Source organism: Lissotriton helveticus, chromosome 6 (assembly GCF_964261635.1).
Source record: "Lissotriton helveticus chromosome 6, aLisHel1.1, whole genome shotgun sequence".
Classification (NCBI taxonomy): Eukaryota; Metazoa; Chordata; class Amphibia; order Caudata; family Salamandridae; genus Lissotriton; species Lissotriton helveticus.
Genome location: NC_136067.1, coordinates 1,555,211,543 through 1,555,236,527, shown reverse-complemented (window position 1 = coordinate 1,555,236,527; position 24,985 = coordinate 1,555,211,543). Strand labels below are relative to the sequence as shown.

At 44.4% G+C, this 24,985-nt stretch overlaps 1 protein-coding gene across 1 annotated transcript in view; it reads right to left on the bottom strand.

The window, feature by feature from the left end:
* ECT2L (epithelial cell transforming 2 like) overlaps positions 1-24,985 on the bottom strand; it is a 449,543-nt gene that overhangs the window by 182,678 nt on the left and 241,880 nt on the right. Inside the window, exon 14 of the mRNA XM_078649356.1 lies at positions 7,305-7,394. Within this exon, the coding sequence (XP_078505482.1) occupies positions 7,305-7,394 (90 nt within the window). The remainder of the gene's footprint in view (positions 1-7,304; positions 7,395-24,985) is intronic.

Here is a 24,985-nt window from a genome sequence, read left to right as displayed (position 1 = left end):
ACATTCTTTTCCCTCAGCCTTGCGATGGGGTCGGTGAACATTGCATGTCGCTTGGGCCGAAACACGGTTTGGGATCCGGTTGCGCATGGGCTGCCTATGGTCTCGGAGGAGGCCCAAGCCAATGTGAGCAATACTATTGCCGATAGCAGGAACGCAGTTATGTTCATCATGCACTGCAGACTGGATACGACAGACTTGCTAGGAAAGGTGATTGCGTTGTCAGTGGCACTTAGATGCCATGCCTGGGAGGGATGTACTGTTTTGTCGGAAGATGTCCAGGCATCCCTTATGGACTTGCTCTTCGATTGCACCAGCCTCTTCAGCAATAGGATAAATTTAGCACTCGAGCGATTTAAGGCAGCAGGCCCACTGTCTAGGTGTTGGGTCTCTCCATGGCCCTATGCCTGCCCCATTCTGCTTTTCCCCCCTTCCGTGGCTAAGGTACGGGTTAGCAGCTGCCTCCATTCATGGTCAGCCACCAAGGCCAACAGGCTTCCCAGTCCTTTTGTGACCATGGAAGCAGCTTCCGACAAGCCTTGCAGGACACAGGACATACATTTCTGTGTCAGCGAATTAGTTGCTCCTATTGTATGATTTTGGATAAGGTTGTTCCAGCTGTAAATCTATGGTAGGAAACTTCTAACAGTGTGGGGGTCCAAAGAAAATTTACTGCATATACTGTGTCTTTTTCCAAAAAGATAAGCTTGTTTGTGGAAACGTACATTTGTATCCACAGGAGTTTGGATGATTATCTAAGCAATTAACTACTGTTTGAATCAACTCAGACAAAACAGCAGTGAAGGCTGTAAAGGTTTATGACCATATTACACATTTGATACCTCTTGACGGTAGAATAATCAAGCAGTTTGTATGCATTTTATTGTGATTTCCTTGGCAGTGATGAACTAACATGTATAGTTTCTGCATATCTAGGAATATCGTTTCATTGATCATATATGTAATTTTACTGTTTTTGTTATGGTTTTAATGAATCAACAATAAACCCAATTTGATTTGGTGGTTTCATTACAGGTGATCAGATATCCAATCATACCTATACAGCATGAGGTTTATTGTTCCTCTCTTCCAATTACAATAAAGGTTATCTCACCTAATATCAACATCTAACCAACAGACTTTCAATAATGTCTTCTGATATGTAAAAATCCGATAATCATCAGATGAGAAATGTTTAAGCTGTGCGATCAAGCAAGACGATCACCCCTCCTGAATGTTCACAGCCTAGTATTGCGTTGCATTCTTCTCTGACCTTAACCACAGGATCCTCCAGCAGGGCCTCAAGAAAGGTATATAAATAGTATATTGAATTTGGATGTCTCTTTAGAAAAAAAAACGTTTTGACATACCACCAAATCAGTGGTAAATATTAGCTGTAATGATTCACATTTCTCACCTTATTTTCTGATTCAGTAAGGTGCAGTACTTTTCTTCATTTTCTCTTAAAGTCACACCGCTTTCCGATATTTGTTTTAAGAATACAATAGCTTGTTTAAATCAGGAAACGACCTACTGTTCTACCTTTAACCTTTAGTTGTCAATTCACTTCTTGCACACATTTGACTGATATTTTAACATCTCAATCCAATGTGACTTATTTCATAAACGGTATGAAATATTTATAGTTCGTGATATAGGGAGCTCTTCATTTTAGTATTTTGAAGTATGTAGTTGAGCAACATAATTTGGGCTAATAAAAACCTACTCAGTAATCATACATTTTGGCCTCTGCTCTACTGCCTGTGTAGCTCCAACAGCAATCTAAGTACTGCTGCTCTTTAATAGTTCAAGAAATTGGGCATTGCTTAGCACTCTTAACCGGTCACAACTTTAAAGTTTCCATGTTGATTCTGTTATGCATTCATTTACCCTAAAATCAATCAGACATACCCCCCTCTAATCATTGAAAATAAGGTTTTCATATGTGCACAGGAATCTAAATATAGGCCAAGTTTTGTTAAAATAATTGTGATAGAAATTACTTTACTACATAAGGACAGGAAGAATTCCTTCCATCTTTCCATTACAGACTTTACTAGCTCAAGTACCAGGTAAAGCTTTAATGCTTGCCAGTCCTCTTAAATTTTCTACGATGTAGAATCTGAGATATTTAATGCTAATTTTGAGCTGCTAAAGTTGTGAGAAACAAAATAATATTAAATCTAGCTAGGCTGATTCCCATTTTCCTAAATCTATTTGAATTTATTTTCATAACAAAACAAGGATTCACAATTAGATACACTATTGATTACTACTCGTATAGAGGTTTACTGCTCTGTAACAAAATCTCCACTGTCATTAATATACAGGCATGATGATATCTTTATTTCTGCCTTACAGTTTTACAAAGAGTTATTAAGTCTTGGTCCCCTCCAAACCCTAAAGATAGCAGAATTTATCCATGTGTAACCCACAACATTTTACTGCGAAAGATAATGTGCTGTGGTGCGCCCTCAAAAAGGCAACTTCACTCCACTCCACTCTTCCCGACCAACTACCTCCTCATCATCTATTGAAGTATTAGCGTTACTTTTTCTCATTTGGCTCCACATTAATGCCCTTGAGTTAAGTGGTGAAGACGTATCTCAGACAAAAATTAGCAGGGCTCCAACTCAGTCAAACTCCTTGTATCTTCATGTCATTTAGCTGTGAAAGAGCTGCCAGGTTTCTGACTCTGGAATCAGAAACTGTTGACCGGCCACCCAGCCACCACAAGACAACCATTTTGTGAATGGCAGAATGCCAGTCCAATTTAATACACACACTCAATTTATGTTTTCGTGCCCGAACAACACGCAAGGCATAGCGGTCTGATGAAGAAAAATAATCAATGACCACCACATTAAGTATTTATCTACTCAGAAGAAAGTAAAAATGCTGAGAAAAACAAAATATCACAGAGGCCAACCCGGTATTAAGGTATGATAAAATCACTCCTGCCTGGACGGTAGAAGCACTTTCATCAAAAATTCCCTAATGGAGTGGCAGGATACTCTTAGTACAGAGTGCGAGCCAGCTTAAAGTCACCCATTAAGTCTACCTACTATGATCGTGTCACTGCCAATTCTGCTGTAAAATCAGACTGGTTCACCAAAATAACCTCTTTAATCACTTTTAAACTCTTTCACCTACAGCGGATGTAAAATATGAGTATTCAAACAAAAAGGTTTAACTGGATCTGTTAAATGAGGGGAGGTATCAGCTCACTTATAACAACACAAGGTTATGCTGGATATGTTATTTAAAAGGATGCAGAACCTTCACCCACAAGTACGGCAGCGTGTCGCGCCCACTCGTGTTCGTTTTGCAAATGCAAAACGAACACGAGTGGGCGCGACACGCTGCTTTTTCGGACAACAAGAAGCATACCGTTGGATTTATCACGATTCGATGGAATAACTAATTTCTTTGTACGGATGGAATTGAACTTCAAAATGGAATTTTAAAACTCGAAATAGGACGAGTGTGTCTCACACATTGGGGCGACACTTACCATCATATCGAGTGAAATATAGGAGTTCTTGCTTGCAAGCAGTCACTACGGAAAAGAAAGTTTATCATAAATATTGGATATATTCTACATCCACATAGGAGCTATATCACTATTGCTTGGAGAGAGGGAGGAATAAAAACAACAAGCCTTGAAAAAGACCTGTGGGTGAAACGCGCGTCGGCTGCTGTCGTCTGCTTGTGATTTGTGAAATTAAAACAGACTTCGACTTATGAAGACTTGTTTGGATCACTTACTTATTTCTTCTTGAGACTTTTTCGGACTGAATTATATAGGGTATTGAGACCTCACAAAGTGTTTGGAGCAACACTCATATTACCTATACTGGAAATAATGATATTGGTGTGCTGAGGTATTTTGTTTGTATACATGTGGGATGGTATCAATAAGACAGGGGCAAACCTAATTGTTATTAAAAAGCCACGTCTTTAGTGATTTTCTAAAACAGGACTCTGTATTTGCGTGACGGAGGAACATCGGCAAGGCATTCCACATTTTTGCTGTTCTAGCAGAGAATGCTCTTCCCCCCAGCCAGGCTTTCGCGAAGCAGGTTCTGAGCTTTTGATCGCAAAGACCGAACATGTTTATTACAGCGAAGTCTTAGTTTGAGATAGCTGGGGCACTTACCCTTCAGTGCGCGGTAGGCCAGGGTGAGAACTTTAAATTCAATTCTTTTTGCTACTGGTAGCCAGTGAAGAACTCGCAGGTGCGGAGAGACATGATGCCTAAAGGGGATGCGTCTGATCAGCTTCCCAGCCGCATTCTGCACCATCTGCAATCGTCTAATCGCATATTTAGGCAGGCCAAGATATAAGCTGTTTGCGTAGTCCAGCCTGGATGTAACAATTGCATGGACTACAGTTTTACAGTAATCTTCTGGTAGCAAGTTCAAGAATTCACGAAGGTTTTTTACTTTACTAAAACAACCAGCGGAAACCTGTTGGATTTGGGCCGAGAAGGAGAGGTCAGCATCCCATCTCACCCCCAGATTTTTGATGCTAGAACTGGGGGAGGGTGGAGGCCCCATTTCTGAAGGCCACCACAAGTATGGCGCAGGCATTGGACCCTTTCCAAAAAAGATCACCTCCGTTTTTCCTGCATTAAGTTTTAATTTATTTCTGTTCATCCAAAGAGCGATGTCACGCAGACAACCTTTAAAATTCTTGAAAGTCTCTTCCGTCTGCTCCTGGTAAGAGAAGACCAACTGGGTGTCATCGGTGTAGGAAATTGTCTTGACACCCCAGTTGGCAATCAAGGAGAAGAGAGAGAGGAGCTAGGTACACACTAAAAAGTAAAGGGCTCAACGCAGAGCCCTGAGGGACACCACACCAGAGAGGTTTAGGTTTCGATGTAAATGGGCGTAAGGCAATTCTTTGCGTGCGGCCACTAAGATAAGATTGCAGCCAGATCAGCACCTTCCCCCTAAGGCCTATATATTTTATTCTCTGACCCAGCCTGGCATGATTGACAGTATCAAATGCTGTGGACAGATCCAGGAGCACCAGCAGTGCTGATGCCCCTGAATCTAATGCTCATCTCACCGACTCTGCCATCTTAAGGAGGGCAGTCTCTGTGCTGAAGCCCGACCGGAAACCAGATTGTGTTTCCTGCAAAACGGCATTACACTCAATGAAGTTGGTCAGTTGTCTCTGAACCAACTTCTCCAGCATTTTACCCGATGCGGGCAGTAGGGAGATTGGCCTGAGATTGTTACGGTCTCCTGGATCTCCGGTAGGTTTCTTTCTCAGGGGGAGAAGGGTTGCATGTTTCCAATTAATGGGGAAGACACCCTTATCAAGGGAAGTATTCCAGACATGGGTGAGTGTTTTGATAAGGGAGTGGGCTATTATTTTCCAGAGTTTAGGGGGGCAAGGATCATCTGGGGCCCCTGATCTACATTTTTGAATTTCCAACGACGCTCAGACTACCCCCTCACATGATTCCAGCACAAGTGGTTACATTTGAAAATGGTGTACTTAAGGAGCTCACCGCCATGCAGACAGATCACCACAGTATCTATATTAACATATCTAGAAATGAGAGATAGGCAATATCTGGCAAATATTCAAAAGATAGTTACCGCACCCCAGAGGCAAGGGGGTACCATTGTCATCGAATCCACTGATGCATATCGAAAGGAGAGTCTACATCTCCTGTCAGACAAGACCATCTATGAAAACCTGACTATGGACCCAACAGTAAGGTTACAGAGACAAACGACAGGTGTGGTGACTGAAGGTGAATTATCAGGTTGGACTACGAAAAAAGAGGCAGACTTTTTTTTTTTACAGCCTAGGATCTTGTATTTATACACTTTACCAAAGGTTTTTAAGAACAGGAGGTCTCCACCATGACAACTGTTTGTGCCTGAAATTAGCTCTCTCCTGTGAGTTGTTTAGTAGGGACAAGGTCCTGAAGAACTGCCCATAACCCTGTCGGGCAGATTAGATGCAAAAGAGGGTCAACAGTATAGAGATGAAAAGAGTCATAACTAGCCGCCTTGCTTTGAACCTTGCTGAAGGGAATCACCAATAAAGAAGGAATCCGTCTACCTCAAGGAAACTTTTATTGATTCGCTCAGCCCCACCTACAACAGAGCATAATCAAGCAGATCCTGCACAAGATGCTTCACAACATGCTAAGAAGTCCTTATGATTAAGTGGCCATTTCAGACATCAGCCAAGTCTGAGATGAGGAATGCAAACCCAATGATGAAGCACGCCAACCATGTGGGAAGGGTTTCGTAGCCTTTTAAATTACATACTCCAAACATCTTGAGTTGAGCTATGTGATCTCTGATACCACTACGCAATTCACAATTTTCATTTTGAGTGTTTATGGTAGGGAGGGTTTGGAAAAAACTTATGTCATCCCCCTTACTCCTCTATTGTTAGTCAGTAAAATAAAAGTATCCACATTTAACATTCACATAAGGATATTGTTCTTATTCTATTTAGGATTAGGAGTAAATAAAGTTTAGCTTGCACTCATACGCAGAGATGACTGAATCACTGACTTTGAAGAAACAATGCAAAATTTGGCTGTTATATTTGTGCTACACTGAGAGAAAACATCCCATCTCCTTAAAACTTGGCATCACACACCTTATTCTGTTCGGAACATTTGGATCTTTCCACTGCTGTCAATCTGAATACTCTTTTTAATATACTTCTCTTGGTATATCCGATATGGCACTCAACTGATTTACTTTGCACCTTTCCACAAACACGTTCTCCGTGCCATGGAAAGGACTGTCTTCTTCCTCTACATCATTAGCAATCTAGATCCTCAATAAATAGTCATGAGAACACTGCTGTTTTCTCCCTCTATTATTCCACTGATATATTTAATATCGATGCATGACATCCACACAATCTGTTTCTAAGACATAATTAAAATTCTAGTTAGTATCAAGCCTGTCACAATTGCAGTCTTATTGTTTTTAATCTTGTATTCACCTTTCTTAGGAAATTACAGGATCTTTGATTTGTTGTACGACCTTGAAAAAATATTCCTCATCCTCTGGATAAATCACTGGATAAATACAATTAACAATCACAAACATTTAAATATTTTTTCATTACAAGTGATGATTTCATGAAAATTACAAAGTTTACATCTTCGTGGTATAATAAATTGAAAAAAAATCCTGGGTACTGGGAAAAAGCAATTCTTGTAAGGAAAACAAAGCTTTCCTAAACATAGTGAGCACATAATGCTATTTTCATTTTTTAAATGAATGTTGTGAAATGAAAATAATGCCTTACTTTCTTACCAATTTAATTATATTTTCAAACTTCTTATCACTCCCTCTCATACTGTGACTACTCCTTTTGGGTGACTTTTCCCCTTCTGTTGCTTCATCCTAAAAAGGAAAAGGAATATATAATTCTCACCCAATCACATTATGCTACTGTAATTACAAAATGTAAGATGCGCCGTGGGGCATCCTTTGAGACTACAAAGAGCACCTTGAAGACGTACCAGAATGTAGCATGCTAGAAGCAAGACTGACCATGGGCCCTTTGGAAGGTAAGAAAATCTCAAAGATCTAACTATGACTGGTAAATAAGACTCCTGACATACTGACAGGCATTAGAGAGGCCTCGGAGGCAAAATCCACCCCCGACGGCAGTGAGTGACAGAAGACAAAATTGGCAGCACACACAATTGTGATACTGAATAAGCTCAGACTAATTCAATTTAAATATATGCACAGCATATATTGCACACCATTTTGCATCTGGGATTTCCCTACCTATGTAGTGTTTTAAATGTTAGATTGATACCAGAGACTTCTAATGTGTAACACTGTCCTTCTTTAAGATTCAGAAATATTGGGCCACTATTGCGCAGACCCTATCTAAGGTAATACACATCCCTATGACGACATGATCAAAACTAATATTCCTGGGTATAATGAAGGAGACTGGATACCCTAGAGAGGATACTGATCAGCTTGGGGTTCTTATTGGACAAGCAGGACATTGTCTAACGGAGACATCTCACAAAGCTCCTCCAGTGAGTGAGTGGTGTCTGAAGTTGATATACTTGCACATGCTTTCCCTCACAAACACAACACAATTTGGAGACCATGGATTTCCTATTTTGGCCACGACCTATGATTTATAAATAAGAAATTAAAAACAGGTTTACATATTAACGATTGCAGAAATAGTAGGATACTATACTGCGATTCTTGATGATGAGAACTGATGAAATTCATTGTGTTGCTGATGCTGTGTTTGTTGAACAGGAAACTAATAAAGAGATGTAAAATGATACAAAATACGGACACGTTTTTGGACATACATGCCGACATTTAAATCCTTTTGGTTGCTAACGGTTAACTGGGCATAACAATGAGAATCAATATTTTAAGACAGACTGGCGAGAAAAAAGAAGAGTGACTATTGGCCTCTCATGAAAGAAGTTTCCTTTTCCAGGCCATCATTCAAGTCAGTGTAAGTCAGACTGCTGCCAACATCCATTCCCAAAGAACAGACAGCAGCTGAGCAACACCAGAGTCCTGCTCTTCTTGGCCCACACTTTCGGATCTGTAGAGGAGAACAGAGGAGACTGAATTGTGCAATCCTGGTCCCCGAGCAGCAGTGCAACTATTTCCTGACCCTGTCAATACCACAGCTAAGACCCCGATGATGAAGCATGACACCAAGGGGCCTTTTGGTGTGTGAGGGGTATTTTAACAAACACTGAGTGTTCCCTTATCTTTTGGGACACTCGTCTCCTCTGGTAGGATTCCTTTTGTTTATACATGTTAGTTTGTGGAGTGAGAATCCTACTCATTTACTCTACCTCCCTTCTTTGTTAACTTAATACCACAGCTAGGCCAAGCCATATGCGTGCAAATGAACGCCAAGGATATAGGACTTGCACTGGAGATGACAGATTATCAAGTACACAAAATGCTATCATCATTAATTCTGAAGTAGATGGACCCAGATATAGAAGAACTCATGAGCCTCATTCCTTCTGTACCAATAGATAGGTAATGACAGACATACATTGTCGTGCCTGTGGCTTCTTCCAAACCACGGCCCATGCAATGTCACAGCCAAAATTCAGCATGATATTGAAGCAGGTCTCGGAATGTATCATGAATTGTATGTACATATGTTTGCATAGTAATACAGCTCATCAATGTCACCATCAGGCCTTTTAAAAGTGCAAAAAATCCACAGAAAACAAGCAAGAGTTATGGAAACACATGTTGGCAACACAGGTATTAGAAAGCAAGGTTTTGGAGTTTCTAAACATAAGGAGGGAACGGTTCTTTTACAGGATATTGAGTAGCAAGTTCCAAAGTGAACCAATATGAGCTGTAAAGGCCTAAAACCCACCCACATCATAAATTGAGTTGACCATTAGCAGCCCATAACAATTTACACGGGATCATACCACTCTTGTGTGTATTTCATGCAGTTCACAAGAAATAATGGTACTGAACCATGGGCAGCTTCGTTTGCCTATGCAAGTACCTCAAATTCTAATCTTCACAGCTCAGGAAATCAACTAAACCTTCTCACTACAGCTGGTATATGCATTATTCAAGGGGTATTTACCCATGCTTGAATTTGGAATTTTGCAGAACTTGTGATTTTGATTATATTTTTGTTGCTAGTACCAATGGGATCAAATTAAATATCTAGGCTATAGCAAGAATCCCAACTGGAGTAATGGCTGCTGATGCTCTGTTTGTGCATACAATTAGCACCACTAAACCGGAGAAGTAGTGTACAACAGTGAATATTAACCTGTGGTCTGCCGACCACCAGGGCCCACAATGCCTACTCAGGGGTCAGCGAATGTTTAGAAAATGAAATATTGTTAGCAGATTAATATAGTATATACACATTAAAAGCAAAATCTTAAAATGCTCCGAAAATGCGAAATACCCGCGCAGCAGAGGTGAAGACGTGATCCCAGAGCTGGGCAGCCCTATGCTGGCACAGCGAGGAAAGGAATCGAATTTGACTGAATCTCTTTTCAAATCACAGGATCGCCTCAGCGGCCACCTTTCAATTTCAACCGGCTTGCGAGGTATGCAACAACAAGACCACAACCTACTGGTGTGAGTCTTAGGTGTCGGCTGACACCTCAATACACTTTGGTTCCAGTAGGTTTCCGAAATGCTAGTATCCACTGCTAGCGGCTGTCAAAAAACCTATTTTTAGGGTCAAAACGTCAACGTTACCCTCATTATCAGTCCACGCAATCCCCTGAACTGAACAGGAAATCATTACCCATGTTGGGGGGTTATGCTTGTATTTTGGACTTGACCATAAAGAGCCTTCCTCTATCTGTATTCACATGTCATCCTTGTCACTTCTTGTATAGCACAACTGTCACTTATCACAACAAGTCACTCAGTGTACACTTGAGTCTTGTGTAGTGTTTTATTTTTGTGTAGCGTGCCACTCGACAGCCTTTTCAATATATGTGGAAAAGTAAAAATTACCATTTATTGCTTATTTGAGCTGTGTTTTTTTGGTGTGTTTCTTGAATGTCTTTAAGGTATTGAATACCGTGTACAAAACAATTTTCCTACCCACTTTTTATTTTGTATAATTACCCAGGTTCAGAGTGACACAGAGTCACTCCATTATTTCTAATAGCACAGCGAGGAAGCCGCAACATATTGCCAGCCCAAGTGGCCGAGGCCTAACACAGGCATGGTTGCTGAGAATCCTCGGGAGCACATTGCTGCAACCTGATTTTTTACAGGACCGAAAGCACTCTCATCGGAATGAAGGAGTATGGGGGTGCCGGTGCCTCACACCCAACCATAATGCATCAGATCAGCAATGGTGTGGGGCTGACATTATCCGAGATTGCCAGTTCTGTGAACTGGAGCATCAGGGGTGAGGCGCGCCCAGTAGACCACCTGCCCCCAAGTAGACAGTGTTAAACAGCGGGCCTGGTCCTGAGCTTGGAAGGCCCTCAGATCATCCAAAACCAAGTGGTGCACCCTAGGAGCACAGGAGACCACAGATGGACAACAATGCAGCAATCCCCTGTGGCCATGATCCAGAAGGCCTGAGTGGAGAGACACGCCGTGAAGGCTTCCTGGACGAATTCCGGTAAGAGACTGGAGCTGGAAGACCCATACTGTACTCCACAAAGATGCCGCACAGCACGTGTGGGCCAGGAGGGGAACAACAGCAGAGACAATTTGAAGTCCCAGACAGCAGAGGTGGCAGTAAACGCGGCAATAAGTGAGAGAATGAACAGGAGGAAACAAGGTTTGAACCCAGCCGTGCTGTCTCCATGTGGTGAGCCCTTCCGGAAGTTCGGGGCAGTAAGACTGAGGGAGGAGGGCCCACTGTTACTCTTCCCCATAGCCCATAAGCTATGGGCTTGCAGGGCCCAAAGATGCCAGACTATCCCTACGACCCAAGTGGAAGAGCTCTAGGCCCATATCTCTCAAGTCTGGGGTCCCTAAATTGGAAAGCCAAGGAAGATGGTAAGAGGAGCACTGGGGTCCCTCTACTGTACAGGAACGGAGAGGGGGCTCCTCATGCTACACTGAAGACCCTCAGCAGCAGGTAAAACAAATAAGACACTGGGTAAGACCCACCGATGGCCTTAAAGCCCAGCATCAAGGATGTGCTTGAGGAGGGGTTCCCAAGACGTACTGCACACTGGTCAGAGGGGTCTTAAGATGGGTCTGTTCCCCCTGGATGAAGAGCTATAATTCTTAGCTCAATCATCCACAAAGGTCCTCATTAGGCTTTAAGGCAGAGCTAAAATAGCTGAGGATGACAGTGGAAAGCCCATGTTAACTGGCAGTCAAAGGGAACAGGGAGAAATTGGGAAGATCCTACAATTAGAAACACCGAACTCTGCATGTAACACCAGCTTCAGACCAAGAATACTCAGGCACCCATGGCCGCGTCTAAATCCAAGCAAGAATGCATGATCAAAGACCTTCTCCAGGTAACTGTCAACAAAACAAGGGAGGGGAGAACTAAATCTACCAAGCAAACAAGAAGCGACCAGGAGGACGGACTCACTTCACTCCTGCATGCAGATGAGAGGCTCTTGTTCCAATTTTGCACAGATCTCAAAATGGGATAACAGCGGTTTCTACTGACCTCATGTAGAGCCTCTTGGAAATGAAGAAAGACCTAGGCCAAAGAGTTAACTCAATAGAAAAAATGCCTTGACCTGGAAGAATGTCACTGTTATGACCACTTGATAACTCTGTAGGAAAAGCAGGAAGATTTACAAAAGCGATCCAGATGCTGTAATCTGTGAATCAGGGGGGTTCCACAGACACAAGAAGATATATCTGGGGCTAGTAGAGACTATCCTTTTTTAACACACTCCAGACCCACTCAACTCAGTCTCAAGGAGCAGGAGCCAGCAACCCGAACTCTTAATATCCTCCCGACAGCTTGGTTTTCTTCCATCATTATGAGGACAAGGAGGCAATCCTTGAGGCAGCGAGACGGGGGCCCTCTCTGCTACAATGGTAATGACCTTCAAATTTTCTAAGACGTATCGATGGTAACCCTTGTTAAAAGAGATGCCTTCTGCCCAGTTACCTCCTCCCTCAAAGAATGCAATAGGGGGACCTCAATCAATGGGACACCTCTTTCAATTGCTCTTCGTGTGGCAGGGTAAACTCTGGGTGACCAAATCACTAAAAGAGGCATGCAAGGTATCCGACTTGCAACATACTAAAACAGATGCCCTCACACTTCTTGACCTATCGCATCCAAAGAGCTCTGAATGGCAAGAAGTAGAAAGACGCAGTTGACAGAAGACCCCCAAGCAAAAACAAAATACTGGTGGAGCGCAGAGCAGCACCAGAAATGGTTCAGAAAGTGAGAGGCCCTCCGAATACACAGTCGACTGACAAACTGACCTCATATCTTACACTGAAAGACAATGGCTGATGAGTTACCCAACATCTCAAGAAAGGCGACAAGAATAAGGACTGACCCATAGAGACAGAAGTGGGAAATAAGCATGACACACAAGAGGAACTGAGGGTCCGTGTTGGGGCACATGCCCAGGATGACCGGCATGAACATTTAGCCATTATGAACAATGTGCAGATACCTCAACACACTTACACTACCCTCTCCCATCCCCACCCTGCATAGTCTACTGGGACACCATCCTTGCAATGACCCTCTGAAGCACTGTCAATCCCTTTTTAAAGAGACTCTCAATCTAGTCTAAAAATTACTTAGGCAGTGCATGTCAAGTTGATTATGACAAAGAAAGATTTTCTATTGTACAGTAAACTCCCTTTAGTCTGCCAGTCTCACAGAAACATTACATGTATTTGGATACAGACAACCCTGGCACCCCTTTTACCATTATGCATACCATTCATACATCTCCTCTTTATTTCATACATCTGCAGTTGCCCAACATACATCTTCTGCCACCCAACTGCTGCATATACTACTGACACGAACTCTAATCTGCAAGTTATTTAATCATTAAGTGAACAACATATGTGCACAGAGAATGTCCTCTCTGTGCTGTAAGGTTCCCCCATTTAACAAAAAGCACTGTAAAATCACAAGCCATTATTTTAAAATTTCATTACACACAGTTTCAGAAACTACTACAAAATTATTCAGTTTTAAGAAAAAACAAGTGCTTCCAAAGAATATATTTTAGTAATTGGTAGACTGTACCTAGTGTAAACAATTATATAAGTGTCCATTAAAAGTATGCTTTCTATTATTTAGCTGATAATACCCTTACATTACTCCAAAAAAAACAAAAAATTCTTTGTAACCATAAAATTAAAGTGATTCTATTGATTAAAGCATATATTGGTTTTATAGGCAACCTTAGCATTTTGAGACCAGCCAAATGTATGCATTTACATGTCTTTCGGATAGCAGGCACCTGACCCTATTTGACTTCACCACACAGGAGACCCCCCACCCAAAACCCACCTCCTCACTTTCACCCAGAGGCACCTCAAAGTCCACATCAACCATGGAGGGACAGTTGTTTTTCAACAAAAAGTATGAGAACTATTTTTGTGAAATAAAAAAAAAGCATGGGCAAGTCACTCCTCATGTATTTCACCCAATTCGACCTTGGTTCAGATGTTCTTTTAGATGAGTCGAAGGGGATAGTGGCAGGGAGGAGACCAGCAGGATCACATTTAGACCCAGATCCCTGATCATTCGGACCCCGGCGGCCTCAGACTAATGTCCCAGGAGGAAAAGAAAAAGAGCGAGATCTACGCATAGCACCAAAGAGATGGCCCAGAGGAAATGGTTTTGTGTAGGGCGGGAAATGTGCTAAAAAAACACCGGCAGAGCCACACCTGCCATTCCAACACAAAGGCAACTACGCTTGCTTTCCAACGCATATGTGGGGTTAAGGCATATGTGTGGTTTGGATGCTAAGGGGGGTCGCGTAGTATTTAGGGCTGGGGGTCGGTCGTTTTTAGGGCTTGGGGGGGTCGGTTAACTTTTAGGGCTCAAGGGGTGGTCTGGGTAGTTTTTAGGGCTCTGGTAATTTTTAGGGTTTGGGCAGTTTTAAGGACTGAAGGGGGGCGGAGTAGTTTGTAGGGCTGGGGGGTCGGGGTAGTTAGGGCTGGGGGGAACTGAGAAGTTGTTAGGGCTCTGGGGAACAGAGACAATTTTAGGGCTCGTGGGGGTGAGGTTGGGGTACTTTTTAGGGCTCTGGTCGGGTTGATTGTTGGGGCTAAGGGCAGGTGGCATAGGGTGTGATCTTTACCACACATTCCTGTCCCAGCCATGGCTTTACCACAAAATTGTGCGGTAAAGGCATATAAAACACTAAATAAAATGTGTGGTAAAGACTTGTATGGTAAAGGCATGCGTGGTAAAGGTATGCGTTGTTCAGATGCATTAGTTGTTCAGGTGCGTGGTAGAGGCACACTTGGTTTTGCCATGCTTGCCGCTGTCATACAACCATGGAGGGCTAATTTTTCAATTACCAATGGACATATTCAGGTGGGGAAATTCTTTTTTAAGGGCGATAACTGTCATTAGTGCAGAAGGTGCAGTAGCACTGGGGCCTGGAGTGTGAGGGGCCACAGCACCCAAATAATTGTTGTCTTATAGCAAAAAGTGCCCGGGCACCCATTTCCTCGCTTGCATTAGGTCCCTGGTCACCCTTGCTCAACAGAGAACAAGGCCCAAGTAAAACATGGCAAAATGTGGGGTTTCCCCCATTGTTTTTTTGTTTCAGAAAGGAGCAGAAGGCCTGCTTTGGAGTAATGGCCCAGTGGAATGGGCTGAGGACACAGTCTGCTTGGCAGGAGTGTATTTATCATTGGGTCTACAGGGGCAGTGACACTTGTGCCCAGGGTTGTGATGGGCCAACTAAACCCCAATTATGGCTGTTTTACTGGTCTTCATTGCATGCATTAGGGCCTAATGCACCTTTGCAGTGCCAGTGTTGCTATGGGTCTTGGACCAATGGCCCAAGAGAGTGTAATACTGAAGCTGAGGTTACCCCTTAGCTAGGCCTCAGAGAAATGGTAGAAAGGAGAATGAACAAAAGGCAGAGGAATCTGCTTTACAAAAAAGTACCTCTCATTGCTGAAGCAGGTGCAGTGGCTCTGTGACCCACGGTTGTGGGAGGCCCACTGCATCAAAATTATGACTGTCTTACTTTATAAAACGGTGATGGGAACTCACTTTTCATGCTATCATTAGGGCAGAGATCCCCTTGCTGCAAAAAGGAAACAACGGGTGGGGGCTCGTATTTTTCTGAAAGTGAAAGAGAGCCTGTTCAAAGATTGGAGGGACGGCCAGTCATAATGGGGAAGGGGTGAAAGAGGCAGAGAAGACAGCCTGCTGCTTAAGGCTGTAGGTATCATTAGTGCAGCAGGTGCAGTTGCACTGGGGCCCAGGAGAGTGACAGGCTCACAAAATCCCAAGTAGTATTTTTGATCAATTTCAATTTTTGTTTGACACATTTGGTCTTTTATAAATCTCACACTTACGCCTAGTGTGGATTATGAGTTACAGAAAAGGTAGGTTACCCTCAAATGATCTCATAAGTCCTACCCCTTGCTCTCAGTTTTACCTCTCAAACTCCCCCATTTCTTATTAAGAAGGTTGGAGGGGGCTCTTTCAAAACAGTTGACTTAAGGGGGCTTAGAGCACAACATTTTGAAGACCTCTGATAGAGTGTTATTATTGTGTGCTTATTAAGTGCTCAGCAGCCCTAAGAGATTTCATAGTGCTAAACATACGTGAAAGGATATCCACCCACTAATTAAAACAACTAGGTCTTCTATCCCTTGCCAAACTCTAGGAGGGAGAAGCTGACTTGCAACGATTCCAGAAGGTTGGTCCATAGCTTCAGGCCATGGCATGAGAACGATCGCCCCAAACCCATGCGTGGTAGATAAATTCTAGGCACTTTACAGAGGGACTGATTTGATGACCGAAGCATACGTGCAGGCTGGTAAGGGCCCACCAGATCTTGGATGTAGTGTCCAGCTGTGCCAACTCTAGCCTGGTGCATATAGCACAAGGCTTTAAACTGTATTCTTTTGTCCATGGCCAACCAGTGAAGCTCTGAAAGCAGATTAGACACTGACATATGCTTTGGGAGGCTGTGACTATAGCAGTGAAAGTTACAAAACTTGCACTTTGCTGAAAACCACTATCAGGCATGGAGAGTTAGGGTGACTAGCTTTCCTATATCACCCCGATGGACAATTTGCTGATAAACATGACAATATAACTACAAACTTGTCTTATGGTTATATGCACATAAGTTTCAACACTTTACATTTCTTAGCTCATCACGACAGTTATGTGGACCTTATTTGCAAGGGTTGATGTAATGATTAGATTATTTAATTGAGCCCTTCTTCGCGCTCGGCGCCTTCAGTAGCTCTCCCTGGTCGAGGATAGCTGGGGCTGCGAGCTGTTTATTTGATAACGTGAAGTTCACTATGAAGTGTACTGTGTGAGGTGCTTTGTTTGTTTTTAGCGCTTTTAACCCTGATCGTTTTTTTACATCGTCCTGTTTTACTGGGGGGTTTTCTTGCAGAAATAAGGGGAATTAATTAATTTGAGGCACACTGACATTCTAACACTCCTGTGATCCTCCTCACCCGGTACAGCCGCTCAGTAGTCGATCTCGGCGGCGGTGGGCGCCATCTTCAGTGAGGCGGGGAGAGCGCTCTAGTCGCGCCTCCCTCCCGCCCCCATTCTCTCCCTATAATATGTGCAGGCCAGCCAGACGGCGCAGCGGGCTGGCGCAGCGGGCGCGCCGAAGCCGCGCCTAAGCCAAGCCCGTCTGCGCCCGTCCGCGACCGGACCGCGCCGGGCGCTGGGCATGCTGCCCAGAGACCTTCAGCCATCAGGTACGATAGGAACCAACTTCTTGCACTACGCTGTGATCTTTATAACTACAGCAAGGACTGCCTCCCTATTGATCTCCTTTCAAGCCCCGCCTTATGTACACACTGCAAATGGACGCCTCCTGCGATAATTCTTGAAGCTCTTGACTTACCCCCTCCACTACAATTTAATTCCACTTACTTTAAGGGTGGTCTGATTAATGCTAGGTCTTTATCCTGTCATAGCCAAGATATACATGACTTAATTTTAGGACATGACTTGGATACTCTCTTTGTCACTGAAACCTGGCTTAATGATTCATCCAACCCTGATCTTGCTACGGCCCTGCCCTCAGATTTCACTATTTTCAGGCGGGACAGACCTCGGGGGCGAGGCGGGGGGGTTGCATTCGCTATCAAGAATATTTTCTCTTGCCATACATTTGATCTTGGCCATCTTAAAGACTGCGAGGGCATAGGCTTTTCGATTCAAATTAATGCCTCGACCTCCTTCTCGGGAGGACTTATATACCGTCCACCGGGCAATGCTACTTCCTTCTTGGACTCCTTAGACGATGTCCTTGGATCTCTTACGTTACATTACCCCACCTTCACTCTATTAGGGGACTTTAATATACATCTGGAATCCTGTGTTGACCCCCATACTATCTCTTTTCATCATTCACTAAATACCTTTGGTCTTTCCCAACTAGTTACTGCTCCTACGCACCTTGCGGGCCACACTCTGGATGGCATCTGCTCTAATCTCATGACTTTGACCACGTCGTCTTCTATCCCTCAAATCTGGACGGATCACTGCTTTATTCCATTCGATATCGAGATACCAGCCTCTGCCCTTCCTAGAAGGAACCGTCCCCATCCATCTTTTTCAGTTAACTGGAAGAAGATGATTGAACGTATTAAACTGGACTCCCAAATTTTGGCTAAGGCCCCAAGACCAACTGGCGATGTCGAAATCGACTCGCGTAGTTTCCATGCCTGGATGGATCACATTGTTTTAGACCATTCTGATCCCAAAGTCCATCAGGCAAAATGCCATAACAGAAAACCCAACGCACCTTGGTTCACCCAGATTTTAACCGACAGCCATCTCCTATGCCGTAAATTAGAAAGAGGCTGGAGAAAATCTTATGATGAGAGTGCAAGAGCACTTTACGTCCAACAGAGGAAGCTATATCACTCTCACATAAAAGCAGCAAAAAGGGAATACTTTACTAAGGCCATAAATGAAGCCCAACAAAAACAAAAAACTGTTTTCACAATTGTTAAGTCTTTTACCCACCCCAAAGCCCTCACGCCTGAAATTCCACCGTCTGAATCTCTGTGCAACCAAATAGCAGACTTCTTTGTGGATAAAATTGTCATCATCCAGAAAGACTTTCCCTCTCCCCCTATCAATTCTTATGAGGTAAGGGATAACTACCCCCCGCTATGCAGTTTTAAGCCCGTTTCCCTCCAACAAACTAGTAAGGCAATGTTGGCATGTAAATCAGGAGCCCCCACTGATTCCTGCCCTCCTAGTATTCTTCATCACCTTATCGAGGCAGTAAATCCTTGTATTAATTCAATCATCAATGAATCCCTCGAGCAAGGGATAGTGCCCAATGACTGGAAGAAGGCTATTGTGAAGCCCCTGATGAAGAAGCTGAACAAATCTCCCACTGACCTCACGAACATGCGCCCCATTTCATTACTGCCTGTCCTTGGCAAGATCACGGAACAGTTAGTCCATGAACAATTAAAAATATTTGTAGAGACTCATAACGTCCTGCACCCTCAACAGTCAGGGTTTCGCTCCGGTCATTCCACAGAAACAGCCTTGATAGAACTATCTGATTCCATCAAGTTCCTGCAGGATGAAGGAAGGCAAGCCGTCCTCATCCTGCTCGATTTAACGGCAGCTTTCGACACTATCTCTCACACTATTCTGATCAATAGAATGCGAGAGATTGGCGTGACTGATACAGCTCTGTCATGGGTTAAATCTTTCCTGTCTAACAGGTCCCAGACTGTATCTCTGGGTCCCTATCTATCTAGCGAAAAATCCACAACATCAGGAGTTCCTCAAGGGTCCATATTAAGCCCCCTTTTCTTTAACATCTATATGGCCCCCCTCCTCGCTTTGATAGAATCCCATGGGATCCTCGTCACGTCATATGCTGACGACACACAACTCGTCGTCACCATTGATAAAAAGTGTTCGGACGCAGCTTTGCGTTTCCAGACCTGTCTTTCTGATGTTTTCCGATGGTTGAATACAAATCACTTGAGGTGTAACAGTGCAAAGACTGAAATCATACCGTTAGGAAAAAACCTATCCTTCTGCCCGAAGGACTGGTGGCCCATAGGATCAGAGGCCCCACCTAGTGCAGCATCTTCCGCGTGTGTGTGCAATTTGATTCTTCCCTTTCCTTCGATGATCATGTCAGGATCACTGCTGGTCGATGCTTCGGACTCATCAAATCATTAAAGAAATTCTTTGACTTCCTCCCCATTGCAGCTAGAAAATCAGTCGCGGTAGCTTTGATCCTTTCCCGACTTGATTACTGCAATGGCCTAATGGTGGGAGTGAAAAAGTCCACCCTGAGGAAGCTTCAGAGTATACAACACGCAGCCGCCAGATTGGTCCTGAAACTCCCCAGAAGGTCATCTGCCTCAGCTGCATTAAATTCTCTACACTGGCTACCACTCCATAAAAGAATTCTTTTTAAACTCTTACTTACCGTTTTTAAAGCTCTGAAGGGCACAGGGCCCCAGTACCTTCAAAAACGCTTCACCTTTTACAACCCCTCACGATGTTTGAGATCCTCTGGAACAAATCTCATAATGATTCCCAGGTTCAAGTATAAGACTAGGGGTGGGAAAACCTTTACCTTTTTGGCAGCAAGGGCATGGAACAACTTACCCGTGAACCTTAGACTAACTGAAAAAGAGAGTAAATTCAGAAAACTCCTTAAGACTTGGGTATATCAACAACCTGACAACTCTGTATTGGCAGCTATTTAGTTCCAGACCCTCACCACTTATCATCGATCACTTATCTTCTTCATGCTTGCACAGCGCCAAGATGCTCCTCCCGGAGCGATAGTTCGCGCTTTATAAAAACCCATAAATATCAAAATATCAAAAATTAAAGAGGTTTAATGATGCATGCTACCATATCGAAATTGTATATGCATGCAACTATGTGTGCAGTTTGAATGAATAAGTTACTTACATTCTGTAACACCTTATCTGGTAGAAACTAGATCTAGGCCCAGATTCCTTACCTTAGAATTATCCCCAGGTGCCAAACTGGATCGGGAAATCTTTCTACAGCAGCGCTTCTGCATGTTGGTAGAGGGTGCCGGGCGGCTGTCCTTCGTGTTCTTCCCCTCTGTATATTCTATTTTTGTTTTGTGAAAATGAAAGACACACTGGTGCAAAAAAGGGATCCGGAAGAAGGGGAGAATCAGTTTGCAGTGTGGGGAGGATGGGTAGGGTGGTAAGGAATCTAGATATAATCTCTACCAGATAAGGCAATACCGAAGATAAGTAACTTATCCATCTAACAAAGATGTCTAGCCACATATTCATTGCCTTAGAATAGATACCCAATCGTTACTGTCCCCATAGGAGGAGCTGAAAAATGAGTCCAAGAAGGATCCCAGAACAGGCCATTCAACAGCATAAGAAAAAGAAGAAGACGACAACATCTCACCAGAAAACCCGAGAAGAATCCGGTACGGAATCGAATATGCAGCCGTGCCACAACATGGGAAAGGAAGCCATGACCAAAGAATATGATGAGTGGGACAACACTCCAGAGAAACCTAGCGCTACAATGTCTCCCAGAATGTCAACCGATCCAAAAAAATGCGGCGGGAGCCGAAGGACAATAGTTAAAACTATTGGGCTAAAGCTCTGAGGCATAGAAGAAGGAAATGCAGAGGGAACCAGCCAATAGCCCAAGAAGTATTGTGAGCACACAATCACGGCCACAGATCACATGAGGTAGAGGAAACACTGCGAGGGAGAGGGAAGCCCACTGGGACTCATGAAAGAAGGCAAAATATAATAAATGGATAGGTATGAAGATATATAGACATAGAAATCTATCTAAAGACAACATTCACAGAATAACAAAAGTGCCCAAGAGGGATACATGCAAGCGACCACAACTACGGTCATGGACCGAAGGCGAGACAATGGCAAGCTGGAAACCAGCTACAGAGGCCCATCAAAGGGCAAATGGGGGGTGGAAACCACAGAAACACCCCAGAAAATCCAATAAGTAGACAGAAACAACACTTCCGACTGAACTGCACTATTAGGCAGTTGAAGGAGAAATGAGAAGAAACCCACAGGGGAGAAACAACCGAGCCAGAAGAGAGGAGAAAGAGCACAATGGAGGACAGGAAAAACGGTAGAGTGGAACAGGGCCAACACAGGGGAGGCCCAGTCAGAAAAGCAAGCCTTACTGTAAGCTAAAATAGCATGGGAAGGCCAACGCCACAATTGGAGGACCAGCCAAAGGCCAGTGTACAGAACTGAAATAACAGATGAATAGGCAGCACCCACAGCCAAACAAGCGTGAAGGCCAGAAGCAACGAAAAACCTCTGGTGCACAGGACAACCTGCGCCCGGTCAACAAGCCAGGGAACGACGTGAGTGAGGACCGCAACGTCACCCAAAATCAAACTCGGCATGTGGACCAGTAAAAGGGAGACCAATCACCAAGGGGTGGAATCACACCGCACAACCCGGAAAAAAATCCCAGGGGATTACAAGACTCCGTACAAGCAAACCCAGGCAGGATGGGCAAGGAAACCATGTCTGAAAAGAACGGAGGATGGAAAATACAGCCACACACTCCCAAACCAGGAGAAGAAGGCACATTTAAGGAAAGCCATTCCAGTAACAAAATGTTGGGGCGGAAGTGGAGGAGTCCAGAAAACATCTCCAATGAAAGGGAAAAAATAATTCCAGTTTTGCGGAAAGCAGAAGCAAGGGAAAATAGACAATGCAGTGGCACAGAAGAGGTAAGGCAGCCAAGTAGGCCAACCAGGCCAAAAATTGGAAAAGGGATGACCGCAAGGATTTGGAGAGAGACAAGAGAATGGTAGCAGCCTGTTTTACCCTTGCAGAGTGAGAACTAGCACAAGAAGTGCTAATGCCGGAATACAGAAAGAACAAACACCACTAAGGACAGTACCGGACAATGCGCTCTAGGTCAAGGACAATGCTCCTTCCCTCGTGTCAACAAGGGAAGAATGGAGTGGAGGGAACGAAAACCCCTGGCAGGTGTGGAGAAACACTCAACAACAGAGTGGGCAGGACCTTCATGCACCATTCACCAACTTTCACCGGTGAACAAAAACACTGCATATAGAATCCCCTATATTGGGCACTCTGGAGTCAGAAACAGGTCAGAGTACCTTTAAGGCATACAGGCGAAGTACCCTGCCAAACATGGTACAAAGCAACAGTGCATCTGCACAATACTAAGAAAATACCCCAAGAAGAACCGGGGTAGAAAGCAAAGAACGCCGTGCAGCCACGGGCGTAGATACCAAACAGGGTCATAAAGTAAGATGCTTCTCGAAAAACAACCGGGAACCACAACCTGTCATCAACAGGGTAGAATGCAAGAAAATAAAATACCTGCTGTGTCAGGACGACAACAGACACCACGAGGAGGCAACAAGTGAAAACAAGAAGGAGAAACTAACTGGCACAGCCCTATAACAGTCCACACAGAACGGCATGCAGGAGACCATTTCCAACACTACCGAGTACGGGGGAGGAAGAGAATGGTATGGTAATCAGGTATTAAGATTTTGCTCCACTCAGACTATCCCTAAAATGGCGTAAAGTGGAGTCGGCTTGAGAGCCTAACCGAAATTGGCTATCAAAAGGCATGTCCACCAACGCAGACTCTACAGCCTCAGAGAAGCCAGACGTAGGTAACCAGGCTTACCGGCAAAGAGCTACCAAAAGGGTCATGGCCCGTCAACAGAATCTGTGGTATCCATGAAACCACGAATCAGAAATGTAGCCGCCTAATGGCCATCCTGGATTTGCTGAGAGAGAGTGTCCCAAGAGTCATCAGGATGGAGGGGAAAAGATTTGAGACAGCATCCCACAATACATGAGAAAAAGGGCCTAAAACACAAGTTGTATTAAGGGGCTGCAAAGCGGAGCTGGTAGCCGAAAAGATACATCGGCACAAAGCGCCCAAGCCTTAAGACTCCCTGTTCAGAGGGACGTCGAGCATCAATGTCGGGGGAGGCTGCAGCAGCCTGAACCACGAAGCTTCACAGAGAAGGCTGATGGAAAAGGCAGAGCGAGTCTCCAGGGGCAGGATGGTGCCTATGAGCAATGGAGCAGTCCACAGAGGTCCTTGACACTGGCTTAGCCCAAGTGCCCAATGGAATACCAAAGAGGTTTTCACTAAAGGGTAGTGCAGGCTCAGTTCTCAGCTGGCTCTGCTGAAGCACCCCAAGTAGGGGATCATTGGTCACTTCCACAGGAAGAAGCTGCAGCCCCAGAACTACATCAACTCACCACAAAAGCTGAGCAAAAGCCAAACCAGCCTCCAAAGCGAGGTGAGGAGGAGAAAACAGGCCCAGGGATGGGGAAGAGTCAAGACCACTAGTGTCACCTAGGTCAGAAACCCAATGAATCTCCGGAGGAGGCTCATCTATGTGACCACGCGCATCACCAAAATACCAGTTTGCCATGAAGAAAAAAGAAGGGGGCTCCTCCGAAAGCAGAGGAAGGTAGCCCAAAGGGAGTGGTCCACCTGCACAGTTATCGATGTCTTGAAGATGACAGCTCTGCTTCGGGTAGAAAGAAAGTAGAGGCGATCGGTTCCATCGACGCCGGAGTCAGTGCAGACGGATCCAATATAGGTATCACAGTTGGGAACCGTGGAGCTGTGCACTGAAGCTGAAAAGGAGTCAAGCACAGATTTGGAGGGCCCAGGTCCCGCCTGTGTGAAGTCAGTCGAGGCCTTACCATCCGGACCTCATCTGGACTGAGAGGATCGCCGGAGGGACATTGTGAGCCAAAAATGGCATGAAGGGCAAGGTAGTAGTCCCTCATCTGAGCCACAGTCGCCTGGATGCCAGGAAAAACTGGAAGGCATAGACCAGACACCCACTCCAACTCCGATATCAGAGGAACAGGACGCAAGTCAGGTATACCGCAAATAAGTGGCAAAATCGGAGAAGGCTGCGGTTCTGACTTACCAGGCGACAGGCAGGACAATGGACTTCGGGAGCTGGCCCTAGAATGGTCCTCGGAGGAAGAAGATGACTGTGACTGATGAGGGGCCATCAACCACTGTGCGGCTAACAGTGTTATGCCGTGTTCCTGCAGCACCGACGACTGAAGCTGAAGACACGAGCCACACCGTTCGGAGTCAAGGTGCGTCCCTAGACACCACATGCAAATAAGATGCAGGTTCGACATTGTATTCACCAGGACCCGAGCATATCCAGAAAAAAGCACACAGTTTCATTGACAACATCGAGGTAGGACAACTAGAGCGCAGTCTTGATCCACGTGGAAGCGCGGAAAAGAAGAAACTGACTTCAATGTATCAGGGGAGGGATTATATG